This window comes from Bufo bufo, chromosome 4, assembly GCF_905171765.1.
Source record: "Bufo bufo chromosome 4, aBufBuf1.1, whole genome shotgun sequence".
NCBI classification, from domain to species: domain Eukaryota; kingdom Metazoa; phylum Chordata; class Amphibia; order Anura; family Bufonidae; genus Bufo; species Bufo bufo.
The window spans coordinates 511795553-511817830 of NC_053392.1; the positions used below are offsets into that span (position 1 = coordinate 511795553).

At 45.4% G+C, this 22278-nt stretch overlaps 1 protein-coding gene across 1 annotated transcript in view; it reads left to right on the top strand.

Annotated features, from left to right (window-relative positions):
- The window catches only part of CFAP61 (cilia and flagella associated protein 61), a 320844-nt gene that overhangs the window by 123582 nt on the left and 174984 nt on the right, over positions 1–22278 (top strand). Inside the window, exon 18 of the mRNA XM_040429693.1 lies at positions 1941–2068. Within this exon, the coding sequence (XP_040285627.1) occupies positions 1941–2068 (128 nt within the window). The remainder of the gene's footprint in view (positions 1–1940; positions 2069–22278) is intronic.

Consider the following 22278-nt stretch of genomic DNA (forward strand, 5'->3'; position numbering starts at 1 on the left):
CCATTCATTTCTATGGGGCTGTGCACACAAGCAGTGATTTTCACGCATCACTTGTGTGTTGCGTGAAAATCGCAGCATGCTCCTCTTTGTGCGTTTTTCACGCAAGCAAGTGCAGATGCGGTGCGATTTTCACGCACGGTTGCTAGGTGACGATCGGGATGGGGACCCGATCATTATTATTTCCCCTTATAACATGGTTATAAGGGAAAATAATAGCATTCTGAATACAGAATGCTAAGTAAAATAGGGCTGGAGGGGTTAAAAAAAAAATATTTTTTTTTAACTCACCTTAATCCACTTGTTCGCGCAGCCGGCATCTCTTCTGTCTTTATCTGTGAGCAATAGGACCTTTGATGACGTCACTACGCTCATCACATGATCCATCACCATGGTGATGGATCATGTGATGGACCATGTGATGAACGCAGTGACGTCATCAATGGTCCTATTGCTCACAGTTAAAAACAGAAGAGATGCCGGCTGCGCAAACAAGTGGATTAAGGTGAGTTACATTTTTTATTTTAACCCCTCCAGCGATGTTTTACTATGCATTCTGTATTCAGAATGCTATTATTTTCCCTTATAACCATGTTATAAGGGGAAATAATACAATCTACACTACAACTAACCCAAACCTGAACTTCTGTAAAGAAGTTCGGGTCTGGGTACCACAGTCGGTTTTTTATCACGCGCGTGCAAAACACATTGCACCCGCGCGATAAAAACTGAACATCGGAACGCAATCGCAGTCAAAACTGACTGCAATTGCGTTCCTACTCGCGCGGGTTTGCCACAATGCACCGGGACGCATCCGGACCTAATCCGGACACGCCCGTGTGAAAGAGGCCTTAGAGTTAACCCAAATTAAAACCGGTTGGTTATCGCAGTGGGTCCACACTCACTAATCCGTAACAATCCCCCTATGTATTATCAATGTATTAACCCCAATTTTGTTGCATAAAGATGTATTGAAAAATACTTTGGCCCCCTTTTTTTATTACAAAAGTGGCAGAAGACTGGCAGGTCCAATCCATGCACACCCTGTTGATGAATATGGAAATGATGCACTCAAGAAAATACTGAAGTACAGCTCTGATGATGCACCAGTATAGATTGTTATAGAAAAATGCTATCAAAACATGTCCTCCTGTGCTCATAAATATGATGAACAAAAGTCAAATAACTCATGTACTGCTCCAATATCCTAATAAACGCAATGTTCAGATTAAGTCACGCCGGTCTTTATAACCCCTATATCAGGCGGTGGATCCGCCAAAGTTATGAAGAGGAGCTGGCCTCTACATGACTTCGGCGCATCCAACACCAGTCTAAATGTAAGACGGCTTCCTAGCTGGCTTAAATTTAGACCATTTTCTACGCCTAAAACAGACATAGAACATTATGAATGAGATGGGCCTGCCAGCCCGTGCTCTTCCCTGCCCACTTTTTTAAAACTGGCATGAGCAGGGAAAAGTTGCAGATCGCAGTACTACTAACAATTGCGCTGCAATCTGCTCCTGAAATACGCCTAAGGGTCCATTCACACGTCCGCAAAATGGGTCCGCATCCGTTCCGCAATTTTGCGGAACGGGTGCGGACCTATTCATTTTCAATGGGCTGGAATGTGCTGTCCGCATCCGCATTTGCGGATCTGCATCAGCATTTGCAGATCTGCACTTCAGCATCCGTGCTTCCGTTTCCGCAAAAAAATAGAACATGTCCTATTCTTGTCTGCAATTGCGGACAAGATTAGGCATCTTCTATTATAGTGCCGGCGATGTGCGGTCCGCAAATTGCGGAATGCACATTGCCAGTGTCCGTGTTTTGCGGATTCGCAAAACACTTACGGACATGTGAATGGATCCTAATATAGGCGGATTTCATGACCCCATGAGTGCTTATACTGTTTATTCAGTCTCCTGTTTTCTTCTCTTCTACAGCCGCCTTATGCATTGTACCACATCAATCGGAAGCTTACCTTGGAGCCAAAAGCAACCATCAATGCCCGTATTGTAGTAGTGGGCGCATCTGATGTCGGAATAGCTTTCCTTGAAACGCTTGTGTTTTGGTAAGATTACCTTTTCCCACATTTTTGCACAAGTAGTAATGTCAGCTCTGAGAAGCATGTTCGCCATGTTAGAGGAGGCATCTCATCCGAGACAACACCATTTAAAATGAGGCCACCGTTAATCCATTAAGTCAGGGGATGCCAAAGCACCGATTTATCACCCTGGCGGCAACCATTATATAGGAAGTGTGGGACTACATGGCAACCATTCAGATGAATGGCCATCCAAGTAGTACAATGAGGCCTCAAATTTAACAGAACCCAGGGAACCCACTGGGGAAACAGAGCAGCCATAGGACACAATGAAATACATGCCTGTTCCAACCAAGTACATGGCAACATGTGGGTAGATGCAACACATAGTACTATATCCTAGGACTATCTCATGTCATGGTGTATATTGACAACCCATTGGTGTAGAGCCCCTTTCCTCTTATAGTACTTGTGATTACTTATAGTAATTGTGAATACCATGTATAGTTCAGTTGCAGAATGTGGTGGGATAGTCTGTGTATGAGAGTTTTCTCCCCCACCTTTTTTTCTATATGTCCCTTTTCAAGGAGTTTTTGAGAACATTTATTTAGTTGACTTTTGAGTGGATTTGAGGAACAATGTATTATTTCTAGGTTCCTGCATCTATCGAACAGTATCCTAAAATTATTTTGTGCCGTGCAAAAGCCCATATTTTATAGGATCATGATGTGACATAAGTGCACTTCTGTATCCTCAGATTCAGTGACTTTCTCTCAATTTGGACAGTTTTACCATTAAAGGGATTGTCCGGTGGGATATTTTTTAGTTAAGAAGCAAAATGGTAAAAAAAAAAAAATAATAATAGAAGCTTTACTCACCTCACTGATACTGTTCCAATGCTTCCCAGGTCCCTAGCATTCTCCATTGTCTGGTCCTTGCTCGACAAACAGGAAATGGCTGGAGATGCCAGCTCAACCAGTCCCTGACTAGGGCGGATCAGCACTGCGGCTAGTGATTGGCTGAGCGGGCATCTCCTATCTTTTCCTGTGTTGAGCATGGACAAGGAAGTGGAGACCAGCAGGGATCGAGTGAGAGTTGGAGCCTTGGAGGTGAGGGATCAGTGTGGAGAATAATTTATATTTTTTCCCAGAATATAAAAAATATATCCCAGTTTAATACTGTAATATCATTTCAAAAATCCTTATAATTTTCACTTATGTCATTGATGTACTGCAAAATTAATCATGAAATGAAATACTATGAAAACATTTACAATCAATTGATATAATTTTGCAGGCTCTATTGTTGCAGATTTCTAAGGTTTCTTTCATTGAAAACACTATGATTGAAGCAAATTTGCCTTTAATCCCTTAAAGAGAAAGTCATTTTATAATTTTTTTACATAATTATTTAAAATTGTTTGTATCCATGGATACGCAAGCAAATTCGGTTAGTTTTTTAAATAATATTCCTCGGAATAGTTACATACTGTAGTTGATACGGTTGAAAATAGACATAAGTCCATCAGGTTCAACCAAGGAATAAGCTGGGAATTCGATTCCCAGAAGGAAGTGAGACTCAGACGCTTCTGGAGACTGAACTTTTTCTTCTTCAGTCGGAGGCAGTGCCCCCTTGTCTTTTGAGGGCATTTTACATGGAACAGTTTATCACCGTATTTTTTGTATGGTCCATTTATATATTTGTATAGGTTAATCATGTTCCCCCTCATATATGGGCTACTTGATGCAAGGCATCTATACTAAGTTCAAGATATGGCGCCTTAAATAGGGAAGTCCCAGAGTGGGACAGAAATAAAGTTTAAAAAAAAAGTGTTTTCAATTAAAAAAATTAACTTTCAAGTTTAAAAAAGAAAAAACGCCCCTTTCCCCTGATTTTATAATAAAAAATAGAAGGAAAAAAAAAAGAAAAAAACCCCACACATATTAAGTATCACCGCATCCGTAACGACCAGCTCTATAAATATGTCACATGATCCACCCCGTCCGATAGACACCATAAAAAAAATAAAATTGATGTCACCTTATATCACTAAAAGTGCAACACCAAGCGATCAAAAAGGCGTATGACCCCCAAAATAGTACCAATCTAACCGTCACCTCATTCTGCAAAAAATTTGGCCCTACATAGGCAATCACCCAAAAAATAAAAAAACTATGGCTCTAAGACTATGGAGACAAACATGAAACATGAAAAAAGGCTTTTATTGTGTTAAATGTAAAAAAATAAAAATAAAAGTATACATATTAGGTATCGCTGTGTCCGTAACGACCTGCTCTATAAAAATATCACCCCCCTCAATTTAACCCCTCAGGTGAACACTGTAAAAAAAATCTAATAAAAATGGTGTTAAAAAGCCATTTTGTCACCTTACATCTCAAACAGTGTAATAGCAAGCAATCAAAAAGTCATACACATCCCAAAATAGTGCCAATCGAACCGTCACCTCATCCCGCAAAAACATCCCTGGGACTCTCCCTGCCTATAGGCAGAGCACCCGCCCCAAGAGGGGCGACCACACCTCTCGGTGGCTAAACCCTTTCCTGATACCTGTCCAGACCCTGTTAGTGGAATGTTGTCCCAAGGTTAGAAATTATTGAGTCCCGACGTTGCGTTTCCCCAGTAAAAAACTGTTTCCTCAGAGGACAAAAATCCAAGATATAAAATCAGCAGCAGTTCTGTAATTTTCACCGCCAGCCAAAATGTCACCTCAGAAAAAACTAACAACACCCCATGATGAAGGGTACATGGTCAAGAAGCTGAAAGCTCATATATGGGCTACTTGATGCAAGGCATCTATACTAAGTTCAAGATATGGCACCTTAAATAGGGAAAGTCCCCTTAAACTCCTCCCCATCACTTCCTGTAATAATGAAAAAATCTAATAATCGAAATATATATTTAAATATGATAAGGTTCCTATCAAAAGTATCTGCTCCATCTTGTCTGAACATAAAGAGGTAGCACAGATAAATGCTGTATTAATTACCTTCAAAGCCCACTAATAATATGGAAAAAACTGAACGCATATGCGTTCCACACATGGGCCGGAAGTCGTTGCAAGTGCTATATGTCATCCACAGATCCCCCTCATAACAGTGTCCCCAAATACACCGGCCCTCTGCTCACCGCAGTATTTATAAACATTAATCCTTATCCTGTTATTAAGTTTAACTAACACTGCGCTCTCCCCTGTATCCCCTGTATCCGTACAGCACTTACGAACAAGCTTCCATAGCAGGCAGAGCGGACGGCAGCAGTAACGTCACTCAATGACGTCGCGTGCCTGCTCCGCCTGCTTCATTCATAAAGTGGGAGGAGAAGGCGCTCAACGTCAGTGAGTGACATTACTGCTGCCGCCCGCTCTGCCTGCTATGGAAACTTGTTCGTAAGTGCTGTACGGATACAGGGGAACAGGGGAGAGCGCAGTGTTAGTTAAACTTAATAACAGGATAAGGATTAATGTTTATAAATACTGCAGCAGGGCCCGGTGTAAGAGTACAGTGACTGCACTGGGCCCCGCCCCTAGTTCCTGACTCCAGCCCCTCCTCTCTCCCGGCTCATACATCGCAGACTGCGATGTAAAATGGTCAACCAATATTAACCGGACAGATTAATATCAAAAACATCGGACCCCCAAGGAGTCATAATAATCACCAAAAAAATGAATGAAAATAACTTACATATGTATGAAGATCCAAAAACTTTATTGTAAGTATATGTATTAAGGCAGATTGCCTGGATTTGTGGGAGGGGCTGAGGTCCGCCTCCAGCCTATTTAGGGCACTCCCCTTACCTGGCTCCTGCATCATTGAGGTCTGAGCTTTTGAGAGAGGAGGTCGCTTGTGGAGTGTCTGGAGAGTTGCCTGCGAGTCGCTGAATTTCTGGGAGTTTTTCGTTGCCATCAGTTCTGGATTTGGAGCATTTCGGTTCTATTTTTCCGGCTTTACTCAGGTTCACTGTGGGTCACGTTTGCCCGTTAAACTGCGAGTCATCCATACGGTGCAGCCGGGGCCTCACGGTTGCCCCCTGTACCGGTTCATTTCATTTCATCATACGCTGCACCAATGTCACTGTTTTCTCGTACAAGTCACCAGTATTTCATTTCTGTCACGCCTTGTTCATGCACAAATTTGTCTACACCGTACCACTATTCCGGTCGGCACCCCTGCGGCAGGCATGCAGTCGTTCCTGGGCAATCCCCCATTTCTGTTCATTTCATTTCACCAAACGCTGCACTAATGTCACAGCTTTCTCGCCCAGGTCACCAGCATTTCATTTCTGTCATGTCTTGTTCATACATAAATTTATCTGCACCGTATCACCACTCCGGTCAACACCCCTGCGGCATGCAGGCAGTGGTTTTCTGAGTCATCCATACGGTACAGGCAGGGCCTCACGGTTGCCCCCTGTACCATTTCATTTCATCATACGCTGCACCAATGTCACGGTTTTCTCATACAAGTCACCAGTATTCATTTCTGTCACGCCTTGTTCATGCGCAATTTGTCCACACCGTACTACGATTCCGGTCAACACCTCTGCAGCATGCGGCAATGGTTTCTGGCCTAATCCCCCATTTCTGTTTCATTTCATTTCATGGACGCTGCGCTAATGTCACGGATTTCTCACAGTCACCAGCATCTCATTTTGTCATGTCTTGTTCAAGCAATCCCACAGAAACAACACTGCGGTCAGCACCCCTGTGGTTCCAGGCTCGTTCCCCATTTTTTTTTTTTTTTTTTTTTTCAGTCCATATCACCCCACAATCATCCACATTCATGCCCCCCCCCCCTCCTCATGTTCATGTGCACGGCTGCAGGAGCACAATGCGTATGAGTTATTTCATACGGTACAGGCAGGGCCTCACGGTTGCCCCTGTACCGGTTCATGTCATCAATGCGCACCAATGTCACGGTTTTCATACAAAGTCACCAGCATTCATTTCTGTCACACCTGTTCATGCGCATTTGTATACAAACCGTACCACCATTTCGGTCAACAGCTCTGCAGCAGGCGGCCAATGGTGCCTGGATCAATCCCCCATTTCTGTTTATATCACACACGCTGCACCCATGTCACGGCTTCTCGCATCAATCACCGGCAGCTCATTGCTCTCATGCCTATTCTGGCGTCTCCCCACAGGACCGTCACTCCGGTCAGCTCCCTGATGGTTCCAGCCCCATTCCCCATTTCTGGTTATTTCATTTCACCCCTCAACATCTAACATTCATGCCCTCCTCCCCTCCCCCCTCCTCGTATTCATGTACACAGCACAGGGGCCAGCTGCGGTACACCCGGCACACCCCCCATTCATTTCAACCTCCACTGGGCTTACCGCTGCACAGACATCCCCTCCCCACCGCCTCCTGCCGCGCGGCCGATGGCGCCCGGCCGCGTCCTGGTGCCTGGTCTGCGCATGTGCGTCCGGGGTTCTGCGCATGCACGGCGATTTCGTCGGCGCATGCGCGGTGTCCCGGCGGCCGTGGGGGGACTCCGGACGAATGGGGTCAAAATAAATGGCTTTTCATTTTCATATGCTCCAAAATGTTACTCCTTACAAACAATCACATAAACTTCCAAGCATGATCCACATGATTCACTTAACTTCGCCAGCAACGTTCATGGCCCCCCCCCCCCCCGTGTATTCACGTGCGCAGCTACAGGGGCAGGGGCGGTGCAACCGGCACACCCCCTATTCATTTCAACCTCCTCTGGGCTGACCGCTGCACAGACATCCCCTCCCAACCGCCTCCTGCCTGTTTTACCGCTCCTCCTGCCGCGCGGCCGATGGCGCCCGGCCGCGTCCTGGTGCCTGGTCTGCGCATGCGCGGCGATTTCGTCGGCGCGTGTGCGGTGTCCCGGCGGCCGTGCGCGCCGCATCTGATGCGGGGGCCGCCGTCGGACAGCAGGGGGGCCTTCCAGCGCGCCCCTCCAAGTCATATATCACCCCAGCAGCCCCAACAAAAGCTCAGGGGGCGCCGGACACACAGGGGGCTCCTCCTGCGCAGGTTGCAGGGGGGGCTTCCAGCACGCCCCTCCAAAGTCAAACATCACCCCAGCAGCCCCACACAATAATTAAAAACAACAACAAAAAAAAAAACAAAACAGGGGGGAGGAGTTATCGTCTGGTTACTAATAAAGAAAGGAAAAAAAAAAAAAAAAAGGGGGGGGAAGAGATATCAGCTGGTCACCAAAAAAAAAATAAAAAATGATTAAAGGACACAGACCAATACGTTCCATTGGATTGCAAAACGCACATTCCCACTTGTGCATGGCCATGCGCCACGCGCTGGTCTCTTCTCACACCAGGCGCAAGCTATCATTTCATGAACAACCGTCATGATCCTCCGGGTCATGCATATGTTCCATGTACATTGTCACATTTCATCACACTATTTTATGTCTACCCTCCCCCTTTTTCAGGCGGTCAACCTATATTGTATTTTGCACTACCATGTATCCGGAGAATTTTTTCTTACTACCAGGTACGTTCACCTGCTCATTTAACAAAAGTCTTCCTTACATTTCGAATGATCCTGTTAGGGTCAGCGTGCTGGCTTTAGGGGCACCATCATCCCACTAGGTTACCCCCTTCTTGGCTTCGCCAGCAGTTAGTGGTCCCGCGAGGCCGACACCCCGCCTCAAACGTACAGAGGCACCCGCCCAACGCGCCACCTCGTTAGTAAGCCGCCTCGCGTGTTGCATAGAGAGGGCCTCACCTGTCACTCCCTTCCCCTAGTCCTGTCTTACAGTCACTGAGAGGCCAACGCTCCTGCCACTACCACAAGTGGCCTCATTAACCCCTCGCGCCAAATCATAGGTAGAGCCTCTCAAGCCGCTTGGCAAATTAGCAGGGCCTCATCTGTCACCATGCAAGTATAATTTTTTCGCCATCCGGCCTAGCTAGCTTGCCAGCACGATCCTGTGTTTCCCCAAGCTAATCAACTGTTTTGTTTTACCATGTCTCTGGAAGGGATAGAGAACTTCTCCCTACCTGGCACCCCTGCTAGATCCGTCACTGCTACCCAGGGAGACGGTCTAGCCAGTCCAGCACCCATCAGATCCTGGACAATCCCGCGCATAACGACGGAGTTAAGGTGACGGCTTGTTCCCTTCCCCGCTACGGCGAGGAAAGCAGAGCTTTTCTGGCTGCTGCGCACGCCAATCGATAACAGGGAGGCAAGGGAAGGACCTAGCCAGTCCAGCACAGGGGATATACATACCATGCTGTCCTCTCTAAATGTCATCCATGTCTAAAGTCAACGCCAGGTTGGAGAGGCTGGAATCGGTCACCGCGACCCTCTCCTTGGCAGGGCCGGCAGCGTCACCGGCGCCGGCCGGATTGCCAGTGATCACGTCGACCGTTAGCCTGGAGGACCAAGAAGTCAGCCCGGTGCACATAATACCGGAGGAGGAACCTGGGGTACCCATCGCCACCAAGAAGACAGAAGGGCCAGACACGGTCATCACCTTTCCTGGGTACCCAGTTGGATTCAGCCTCAATGCAAGCCAGTTTGCCATCCGGGAAGATCCAGGACATTCTCACCCACATAGACAACTACCTTCAACTCAGCACCGGCAACCGCAAAGAACTGCAGTCCCTGCTGGGCTCCCTGATCTTTGCCATGCGCATCCACCTCAGGGTCGCTCATTTATATCACGGCTTCTGCACCTCGCCCCTTTTTTCCTACACGACTCGCACAGGTTGTCCCTGGATGCCCACACTGCGGCAGGTCTGGGCATGTGGGGGAGATTTCTGTCCACCTGGAATGGCGGGAGCTTGTTTCTCCCTCAGCCGTCGGACTCTTCCCCCTCTATCTGGTCAGATGCGGCATCTACCACAGGCTTCGCGGCCATTTTTGGGAACGATTGGCTGTGGGGCAGCTGGCCTCCTGCGGTCCGGGGTTTGGAGGGATTCTCCACTGCCTCAGCGCTTTTCAAGATCTACCCCATCGTGGCGGCTGCCGTAGCGTAGGGTCATTCATGGGCAAACATGTCGGTCCGGTGCTATTCAGACAACCATACGACCTGCCAGTTCATCAACAGGATCATTCCAAATCTCTCACAATCGTGAGGTTTCTGCGGAGACTTCCTTGGTTGGCCGCTTGCAATGATTTCTTCTTACATTGTTTCCATGTCCCGGGGGGTGTGCAATACGGCAGCTGACAATCTGTCTCGCGTCAAATTTCAGGCATTTCATCAAGCTCTCTCATCAGCGTCACCCACGGCCTCCATCACTCCATTTCAAACAGCTCATTCTGGATTAGAAGGCATCATGCGGCATAGCCAGTCTTTGTCCCACTTAGCACTATCAGACAATACACATAGAACATACAACAGAGCGTTCACACTATTCAACAGGTCCCTGTTGGAACACAACATCACGCACCCTTTTGTCATGACGTCTCTTCCGGGGTTGGCTTCTTTTTGCCACCTCAAACTCAAATGTCACACAACACCATCAAACTATATCTCACTGGCATTTCAACATCATATGCTAATCATACACCCCAATAACATCAGCTTCATGTCCTCGCACCAGATCAAATCCATACTCAGAGGTATTCAGGAAACGGAACCCGCACGTCCAGCCCAGAGGCTACCCATAATCAATCATATCTTCAAAGCATTATCCGACTTACTGGACGCCACGCCTCTTGAAACAGATACCAACTCCATCATCAAAACGGCAGTTTACTTGGCCTTCTACGGATTCCTGAGTTCCGGGAAATTCACTACAGCCTCCACGACCCGAACCTCACCTTGTCTTCTTGTCTCCCACTTGTCAAAACACATGGTTCACTACATCCTGTCCTTACCTCACTCCAAGAATAGTCAGCACTTACCCGTCAACATTTCATATTACCACACGCACAACAGATGGTGTCCAGTCAGAGTCCTGGATGCTTACAATCAGCGTCACAAGTTCTACCCTCTCAACTGCTACTTCAACTACATGGTTCGGTACTCACCACTACCACCTTCATGACCCATGCCGGGTCATCCCTCACACAACTAGGCCTCAACGCAGCCAACTACTCAGGGCACTCCTTTCGCATTGGAGCCACGTTCACGGCCTCCAGTGCCAACATCCTCACTCATGTCATCAGGGAATTGGGGCGCTGGGAGTCATCCGCTTACGCGCAATACATTCCCAATCCAACACAAGAGTTAAGAGTGGCTTTCCAAAACATGTCGGGTCAAGCTATTGATACATCAATTGGCTACAATAAACTGGTTTATTTCCATTTTTGCCCTCTTCTTTCTCAGGCCTACCTCATCCTCGGTTTCGGCACACCACAACCGACTGCACTCATTCCCTGCTTTCCCAGGGCTCTTCACTGTACTACCGTAAGCCCCTTAAACAAGTATTAAGGCAGATTGCCTGGATTTGTGGGAGGGGCTGAGGTCCGCCTCCAGCCTATTTAGGGCACTCCCCTTACCTGGCTCCTGCATCATTGAGGTCTGAGCTTTTGACCCTCCCACCACTCCACTCATTTACAACTCATTTCTTCCATATCTTTTCCTTGGGTAGGCCCTCTTCTTTCTCAGGCCTACCTCATCCTCGGTTTCGGCACACCACAACCGACTGCACTCATTCCCTGCTTTCCCAGGGCTCTTCACTGTACTACCGTAAGCCCCTTACACAAATAAACATATAAACAATACATACATATATAATAAAACAGGCAGCACAAGGCGGGACACACAGATGACTAGCAGGACCCAAGGAGGTGTAAAATGGAAGCATTCGCCCCATAAGACGCAGGGGCATTTCCCCCCCAAATACGGTACTATCTGGGAAAGAATACTGTGGAGGTAACATGCCAGTACACAATGAGTTTCTGTCTGTCCCGACGTCTGTCTGTCTGTCTGTTTTTTATGCGCGACCAAATGACTGGACCGATCTTCACCAAATTTGGCACACAGGTACATCAGGTGTCCGGGAAGGTTTTAGACCGGGTATCAGCTCTATAGGAAGTTCCGTTCCACAGATATTCCCAAGAAATGACTTGCATCAGCCAATACAAGCCTGCAATACAAGTCTTTCTCTTCAAATCCAAACTGCCAAACACAAGGTCACGGTCAACTTCCATTACCTTTTTGTGAGGTATTAGCTCTAAGCAAGCCTGGTATACTTGTCTGGTCCTTTCCGGATCCTGTAAAAAACAAGATGGTTGAACTCATTAAAGAGATATAAAGGGAGATTTACCATGTGGGCAATTTCAAAAGTCAGTTTTACAGGAGTCTGCATTACCATATTTTGCACCAAGTTTATCAAACGTTGCATGACAGTTGCTAAATTTGGTGCATTTATAAGTTTTACACCTCTGTCTTGAGATGTTGCTCCACTTACACCACCCTTCAACTGGAGTGAGATTGTGATAGTTTCTACGACTTTTAAAAAAGTCGCAGTTGATCAATCTGGCTTATCAGCTCGACAGGTGTAAAGGGAAATTTAGTTTGTGTCAATATAGGCACATGTGTGTATCGGTGTGTGTGTGTGTGTGTATATATTTCTTATACACTATACTGTATATAAAAATGAGTGTCAGTCTGGACTTCTGTTTGTTCTTTATGTGCGACCAAACGACTGGTCCGATCTCCACCAAATTTGGCACACAGGTACATCAGGTGTCCGGGAAGGTTTTAGGTTCTCAGTTCTCTAGGACATACCGTTCCTGAGATATTTCCCAAAAATGACCTGCAGTAGACAATACAAGCCCCCATCTGCCATGCACACGGTCACATGTCCCTTATCAGCCAATAGAAGCTTGCAGACCCTTAGTCTCCACATACAGTTTTACTCCAGGTTTCCATAAGAACCCAGCCATTTATCTTCACTGCTGTAGGTCAGCTTTAGGCTAGGGCTACACGACGACAAGCACAGCTTAGCGGACAGTATCACACAATAGACTTAGATACACAGCAGACAGTATCACACATGATAGGATTAGATACACAGCTCAGCAGACAGTATCACACATGGCAGGATTAGATACACAACTCAGCAGGCAGTATCACACAGGATAGGATATTAGATACAAAGCTCAGCAGACAGTATCACACAACATAAGATTAGATACACAGCTCAGCAGACAGTATCACACAGGATAGGATTAGGTACACAGCTCAACAGACAGTATCACACATGATAGGATTAGATACACAGCTCAGCAGACAGTATCACACAGGATAGGATTAGATGTACAGCTCAGAAGACAGTATCACACAAGATAGCACACAGTATCACACAGGATAGGATTAGATACACAGCTCAGCAGACAGTATCACACAGGATCGGATTAGATACACAGCTCAGCACACAGTATCACACAGGATAGGATTAGATACACAGCTTAGCAGACAGTGGTACTGTAGAGGTCACTGTTATGGGGGATACTGTCTATCTTTTAACGACACACACAAACATTAAATAAAATAGATGAAATATACCTGTGCGAAGCCGGGTCCTTTTGCTAGTATAAAATAAATAAACATATGTGTCTTAATATGTATTCTGCGGATTTACATAAATGTTATATGGCCTATGGATCATTTCTGGATCTCAGGATTTCAGGGAAGGGAAGCATGCTACATACAGAAACGTTCTGGAAGCCCACAGCTACCAACAGTATGCTCCATTGTCACCACCCCCGACCCCTGAGAAGGGGTATACCAAAGGGTCAATACATTCGGGTGAGGAGAAACTGTTCAGATACCTCCACATTTTTCCAACAATCTAGAGATCTGAGGAATAGATTCCTCCACAGGGGTTACCCGGAAGAAACTCTGAAGGAAGCATTTAAACACTCTTTGGCACTAGATAGAAGGGAACTCCTTAAACCCCAAAGAGTGACTAAGCCAAAAAATCCCATTTGGATTATAGGGACATTTGATAATGTGCATGAAGGAATCTTTGAGATTCTTAGAAAACATTGGGATATCCTTCGGACAGATGAAGACCTGATAGACATCCTTACTCCATATCCATCGGGCACTTTTCGTAGAGGGAAATCAATTAGGGTCCGCTTAGTCCATAGCATGTACATGAAACCCAAACCTACTGGGACATGGCTTGACCGCAAACCATTGGGAACCTTTAGGTGTGGAGGCTGTATAGCATGCCTCTTCATAAATGTATCAAAAACTTTAAACAGTGTCCTGACAGGAAAGGTGTATAAAATGAGAGACTACTCCAATTGTAAGACATTAGGGGTGGTCTGTTTGATTACATGTAAATGCCCGTACAACTACAGTATGTAGGAAGAACAAAATGTGATCTGAGAAGGATTGGGGCTCACCTGGGGGATATCAAACATAAAAGAGATACCCCTATAGCTAACCACGTTTTCCAGAATCATAAAGGGAACCCAAATGAGCTCAAATTTCAGGTAATTCAAGTAATTAATCCCTCTCCTCGGAAAAGTGACTGGAATAAAAAGATCCTTCAAAGAGAGGCCCAGTGGATCTATACTTTAAGAATGGTGTGTCCAGATGGCCTTAATGAACAACTTTCGTTTAGTTGTTTCCTCTAAGTCTCCTCTCCCCCTTACCTTTAACTTAGTCTGTTAGTTTACATATCCCAACAATAACGATAGTCTATTATCGGATCAGAATTGATCCATTTATAGATTTATTGACTTTGATCATTAAGGTGTCCGGATCTAATAGTGACACCTATTTTAGATTCCCCCCCCCCCCCCCTTTTTCTTGGATGGGCTTATTAGCATTATAATCCTCTATTCCCCTCCATTATCAGTCTAACTACTCATCTTGTCTTAATGGTTATCTCTAACATATGTGGGTTAACCTGAGTAAAGGTATTTCAGGCACTGGCATAATAATTTTGGCACCACCCCCTTTAACCATGTTACATAGGGCATATAACATTTATGTCCATCCGCAGAATACATATTAAGACACATATAGGGCCAGATTTATCATTAGCTCAAGTCAAAATAATGGAGTGAAAAAGTCGGAAATTATTTGCACAATCTCTAAAACTGCGCAAAAATTAGCGACTTGTATTGGCTCTGCGCGATGCTCGCCAGTTTTCTGAAAGTGGGCGTGTTTTCTTATGTAAATTAATCTCTAGACAGATTTACTATTAAAAAGTCTCAAAAGATTTCGCAAAAAATTGCGCAATTTCACTCTAGTGAGGACCATGTTTATCTTATGTGACTTTTTTTCTCATTTAGGTTTTATTGAGATTTTACAATATAACACAGTAAAGCCGTTACAGAGTCATGTGACATGAACATTTCAAGTATGGTGTTTATATAACTGTAAAGGGTATATATAACCCGGTATCAAACAATGTGAACCATGAAACAATATGGGATTAAATGACATACAAATAAGACATTAGACAAAGGGGTAGGGGAGAGGGAAGGGGGGAAATGGGAAAGAGGTTGCAGTTTCCCTTGAAGAGATTAGACATGTGCATCCCTAAATGACTTCGAGGAGCGAAAGGCTTCCCAGGGGCTCCACGTTTTCACATATCGTGAGATGTCTGCAGGCGTAATACTGATGAGGTCCTCCAGTCTCTGATACAGGGCGATTTCATCAAACCATTCCTCGGGTGAAGGAGGAGAGGTGGATTTCCAATGCCTGGGAATCACCGCTTTCGCCGCTTGTACCATATATTTTAGGAGGGATTTCTTTTATGCTGGGACATTCACAGTCGAACAGCAGTAGGGCTTCTGGAGAATTTTGTGACTTCCTTGATTGTTTTGTGGAGAAAATTCCAGAAAGGGCGTAGGCCGCTACAATTCCACCACACATGGATCATCGTGCCCTCCTCCGTGAGACACCTCCAGCAACGATCCAACACTGTCGGGAACCATTTGTGGAGTAACGCTGGTACTCTATACCATCTAGATATAATTTTGTAGCTCGTTTCTTGAGCTTTGGCAGAAATTGTTGATTTGTGCGATAGAAGGAAGCATTTGTTCCATTGGGCTGGGGTATAGTGATTACCCAGATCCCGCTCCCAGGCCTGACAATATGGAGGAAGGCATGAGGATCGTCGGTGTATCAGCAGCCTGTGCACAGAAGATATGGGATGTAGGACCGCTGAGGGAGAAACACACATCTCCTCAAACTCAGTGAGTTTTCGGGGTAGGGTGTGAGTCTTGCTTAAAGAGAGGTAGAAATGCTGAAGCTGCAGATACTCAAAGGAGTTACGAGCTAATGGGGTTTCTAATATTTGGGACAGAGGTTTCAGTGTGGGGCCGGAGAGGACATGCCAGAACCTGATCGGGCGGGCTCTCGTGCCCTGAAGAAAGGGTCGGGATGAGTGTCCTGGAGGGAATCTGGGGTGGTCAGTTACCGGTACCAGAGGGCCTTTGGGGTCAATCAATGAAGTGGGTCGACCTATGGATGCTAAGATTGCAAGGGTGTGATAGGCTGAGAAGGACAGTTGTGATAATGTATGGCATGGAAAGCCCGCCAACCATGGGAGGGCTATTACGGAACACGGTGAGGAGTCCCGTGCGATTTGCACCCATGATTTGGATGTGTCAGCGCGCGTCATGTCAAGCAATCGGGCATAGGCTGTAGAGTGGTAGTATAGTCGACAGTCTGGGAGACCCACCCCTCTAGTTTCCTTGGTGCAAATCATTATCTCCCATTTTCTTATGTGACTTTTTAATAGAACATGCGACTTTTTCGGAAAGACGTGCGACTTTTGTAAAGCCGCTTACTGAAGGATAAACTTCTACCATCAAACCACATTTATCACAGTATTAAAGGACCATTAATAAATCTGACTTAGCCAAAAATGACTTTGGACATATGCAAAAGTGGAGTAAGATGTAAGTGTAATGATAAATCTGGCCCCTAATGTTTATTTATTTTATATTTGATCTGAAATTAAGTTTGAATTGTCCTCACAGCATGTTGGAGCGTATTTGCGTTCCACCGATGTGGGGGGTGGTATCCGTTATGCAGAGCCGCGGTCAAGGGGTGGAGTGCATATGCACATTTGTTCCTTAGGCTCCTTTCACACGGGCGAGTATTCCGCGGGGGTGCAATGCGTGAGTTGAATGCATTGCACCCGCACTGTGTGAAAATCGCAGCATGCTCTATATTCTGCGTTTTTCACGCAACGCAGGTCCCTTAGAAGTGAATGGGGCCGCGTGAAAATCGCAAGCATCCGCAAGCAAGTGCAGATGCGGTGCGATTTTCACGCATGGTTGCTAGGTGACGATCGTATTATTTTTCCTTATAACATGGTTATAAGGGAAAATAATAGCATTCTGAATACAGAATGCAAAGTAAAATAGTCATAGAGGGGTTAAAAATAAAAATAAATTAACTCACCGAGTCCACTTGATCGCGTAGTTGCCGATCTCTGTCTTCTTCTGTAATGTTGAGCTGCCAGCTAAGGACCTGTGGTGACATCACATCACATGATCCAATCACATGGTCCCTCACCATGGTGATGAACCATGTGATTGGACCATGTGATGTCATCAAAGGTCCTATTCCTGTGCACAGCAAAGAAGAAGACAGAAGAGATGCCGGCTGCGCGATCAAGTGGATTAAGGTGAGTTAAATTATTATTATTATTTTTTTAACCCCTGCAGACCTAGTGTACTAAGCATTCTATATTAAGAATGCTATTATTTTCCCTTATAACCATGTTATAAGGGATAATAATACAATCTACAGAACACCTAACATGCCGATTATTCTCACGCACGTGCAAAACGCATGTTTTGCACTCGCGCGGAAAAATCGTGCATGTTCCCGCAACGCCCGTGTGAAAGGTGGAACGCATATGTTTTCCACTGGAGAAATGATCACTCGCACCGACTTCCGGCCTGTGTGTGGAACGCATATGCGTCCCATAGCGGCGTTTTTTCATATTATCAGTGGGCTTTGAAGGTAATTAATACAGCATTTATCTGTGCTGCCTCTTTATGTTCAGAAAAGATGGAGCAGATACTTTTGATAGAAACCTTATCATATTTAAATATATCTTTTTATTTTTTAATTTTTTTTATTATCATAGGAAGTGATGGGGGGGCGGGTTTAAGGGGACTTTCCGTATTTAAGGCGCCATATCTTGAACTTAGTATAGACACCTTGCATCAAGTAGCCCGTATCTGAGCTTTCAGCTTCTTGACCATGTACCCCTCATCATGGGGTGTTAGTTTTTTCTTAGGTGACATTTTAGCTGTCGGTGAAAATTATAGGACTGCTTCTGATTTTGCTCCTCATATCTAGAATTTTTGTCCCTGAGGAACTACGGTAGTTTTTTACTGGGGAAACGCAGCGTCGGGACTTAATAATCGCTAACTTTGGGACAACATTCCGCTAACAGGGTCTGGACAGATATCAGGAAAGGGTTTAGCCACCGAGAGGTGTGGTCACCCCTTCCGGGGCGGGTGCTCTGCCTGTAGGCAGGGAAAGTCCCAGAGATATTATAGGGGCAGTAATGTTGGTCCCAAAACCCAAAAAACACAAATACAACCATCAGGATAGGAATATCATCAAACCGTAAGAAGGACGAATCTAGTCCCGCCTCGTGATAATCTGTCCCTACTCTGATGTGATTGCGGTGAACTATCAAGATATTTAATTATTAATTAGTTATGTAATAATAGGGGCTTTTCAATTTTCTTAACACTGATATAAAAAATAAAAGTTAGATTTTAACTAAAAGTGTAATTACAACATTCATGAAAAAATTTCGACATTTTGCAAACCTGGATCTGGATACTTCTCTAATTGTATTTAATTAAAAATCTAGTATAGCCACTGAATTATTCAGTAAAATGTATAGCGCCACCTGCTGTTTGTTCTTTTCTTTATTTCTCTGTCCACTTCAGTAACTTTTCCAAGTTGGTCGCACATGCTCAGTTCCATTCATCAGCTGGCACCAACCCTTCTGTTAGAAGCTGTGGCAGTTACTGGTAGGCAGATTCAGCAGTAGACAGGACATGCCCCCTTAGGGTACTTTCACACTAGCAGCAGGACGGATCTGGCAGGCTGTTCACCCTGTTGGATCCGTTCTGTCGCCATTTCGCCGTTCTGCTCCGTCCCCATTGACTATAATGGGGACGGGGGCGGAGCTCCGGCGCAGCACGGCAGTGCACAGCGAAAGGCCGCCGGACTAAAAGTACTGCATGTCCAACTTTTTAGTCCGGCGGCCTCTCGCCGTGCACAGCTGTGCTGTGCCAGAGCTCCGCCCTGTCCCTATTATAGTCAATGGGGACGGAGCGGCAGTCCGGCGGCACGGTGAAATGGCGACATGACGGATCTGACAGGCTGAACAGCCTGTTGGATCCGTCCTGCCGCTAGTGTGAAAATAGCCTAAGGCCTCATGCACACGAACTTGACGTTTTTTGCGGTCCGCAAAAAACGGAAGCCGTCCGTGTTGCCTTCCGCAATTTGCGGAACGGAACGGGCGCCTGCAATATAAGAATAGGACATGTTATATTTTTTTAGCGGGACCGCGGAACGGAGCCACGGATGTGGACAGCACACGGAATGCTGTCCGCATCTTTTGCGGCCCCATTGAAGGGAATGGGTCCGCATCCGAGCCGCCAAAATGGCGGCTCAGATGCAGACCCAAACAACGGTCGTGTGCATGAGACCTAAGCTACCAGCTTGAAATAAATCTTGCAGAGCAAAGTGAGCAATGAATGGGTGAATCTCTGGATCCATGTGAGGTACAGGGCTGGTTCTAGCTTTGTTAGAAAGAGATTATCATGTACTATAAGATGCCAGATTATTTTTATTTTTTTAACATTAATCATATGTTATCGTTTTATAAAGTTTAGTTTTATATATTTGGCAGTGAAATGTAACTACTGTTCATCCCACGCACATTACTGCATACCACCACAGAAGAGCCATATCCAAACACGTTCTATTGTATCCTAAGAAAAGCCATATCTGAAATCCATTTTGTAAGTGACATTTCACATGCCACATTTTTTAAATGACCTCAGCTAATTGGAGTGATGTTCTTAACAAGCGCTCAAATCCTTTTGACTCTGCAGCATCTTGTCCGTGCCTCCCTCTAGCAGTGGGCTTTAATCCTTCCCTTTGTATACAGGTGGAAGTAATGTAATTGCTTCTTGATAAGGGTAAATATCCTTTGTAATCCATGATTGAAAATATCTTTTTAATCCGTCCGGTACTGGAAGTAAGTTTCAAAGAGATGGAGAAATGTAATGTAAATACTACAGAGATAAGGGAAATGACATAAACCCCGAACAGAAATAAAGTGACGTGTCTGTCTATGGATTATGGAATCCGATTTACCATTCATATGCAGAAGGGATTATTGGCACTGCAGTGTGCTGATATCGTTGAAATGAGGCCATGGCTCTTTGAAAGACACATTTTAATATTGGTCTTCCTTGCCCATTTGATCATTGTCTTTGCTATGTCATTGTGCTTTTACTGTGGCCTTATAATATAATTTTAGATCAGTATTTTTTCCGCTAAGCCACTAAGAAATTTGTAGAAATTAATTAAGAAAACTCTCTTTTTTTTCAATTACAGGGCATCTGTCAGCAGATTTGTACCTATGACACTGGCTGACCTGTTACATGTGCGCTTGGCGGCTGAAGGCATCTGTGTTGGTCCCATGTTTGCATGTGCCCACATTGCTGAGAAAAATGATGTTTTAATGTATGCAAATGATCCTCTAGGAGCAATGGGGGCGTTGCCATTACACCTAGAGACTCTGCTATCTCTGCAATTACCGCACTGTCTGCAATTTCATTGACACCCGCCTGACATTGTCAAAGTGCAGAGGGTGTGGTTGTTGCAGGGAGAGCAGAGCCTCTAGGAGTAACAGCAACGCCCCCATTGCTCCTAGAGGCTAATTTGCATATATTAAAACAACCATTTTTCTCAGTAATGCAGGCACATATGAACATGGGACCAACACAGATGTCTTCAGCTGCCAAGCGAACGTGTAACAGGTCAGCCAGTTTCATTGGTACAAATCTGCTGACAAATGCCCTTTAAAGGGGATTTCCACCCAAAAATCAAAAATTGATACACACTTCAGATTTAAAAGTTATATCATTGATCATGTTTTTTTTTTTTTTGCTATATTGCCATTTTTGTGAAAATGCCTACAGGAAATGCCTATCATGTCCTATCTTTTTGCGGAACGGCCGGATCGGGGACCCATTCAAGTAAATGGGTCCGCGATCCGCTGCAGCTGCCCCACGGACTCTGCTCCTGCATTGCGGCTCGCATTTTGCGGGCCGCAGCATGACCACGGGGCGCACTGTGTGAAAGAGGCCTTAACCAGTAGACAACTATAGGACAACCTTACCAAAGCTGGATGTGTCATTCTTAAAAGGGTTTTCCAGGCTCCTGATATTAATGAGCTATCCTCAGGCACACCCGCTGATCAGTTGTTCCCTGCTTTGAGCTGCAGTACCCCGGCACGTCCACTCCACCTTGAACGGAGCTGTGCTTCCTGTTCTATTCTAGTTCCAGCACCAGAGGCTGCGGGGAAAAGCTGATAGTGGGGTGTGAGGTGGTGACCCTTACCCCGGGTTCACACCTGAGCGTTCTGAAAGGAGCGCTCTGTATGCGCGATTGTACGGGCGTTTACAAGCGCGCATACAGAGACAAGCGAACGCCCATTGTCGCGCGTTCCCGAAAGTCTATGTACGGGAACGCGCGACAAACGCCCAAAAAAACGCTCAAGTACTTGTTTGAGCGTCGGGCGTTTTACAGCGCGATCGTACGCGCTGTAAAACGCCCAGGTGAGAACCATTCCCATAGGGAAGCATTGGTTTTTCCTTGTTGAGCGTTTTACAGCGTGTAGGAACGCGCTGTAAAACGCTCATGTGTGAACTGGGTGTTACTGATTGGATATTAATGACCTATCCTCAGTATAGGTCATCAATATCAGGAGCCTGGAAAACCCCTTTAAGATACATATGCTGACTATTTTAGTAACATGGTCAGATAATTGTGGAAGCGTTCTCACAAATGAACTTGAGAGATTTCATACATATTATCCATATAATACTTGGCTGTGAGCTATATATATATATACTTTAGTCAGACTTGAAAGGGTTGACTACGTACAAACATTAGAGGTATTCCAATATCCAATCTGTGGGGTTCTGACATCTGTGATAAAGACAATGGGGGAGGTTTATCAAAACTGGTGTTAAAGAAAACTGACTTAGTTGCCCAGAGCCACCAATCATATTCTACCTTTC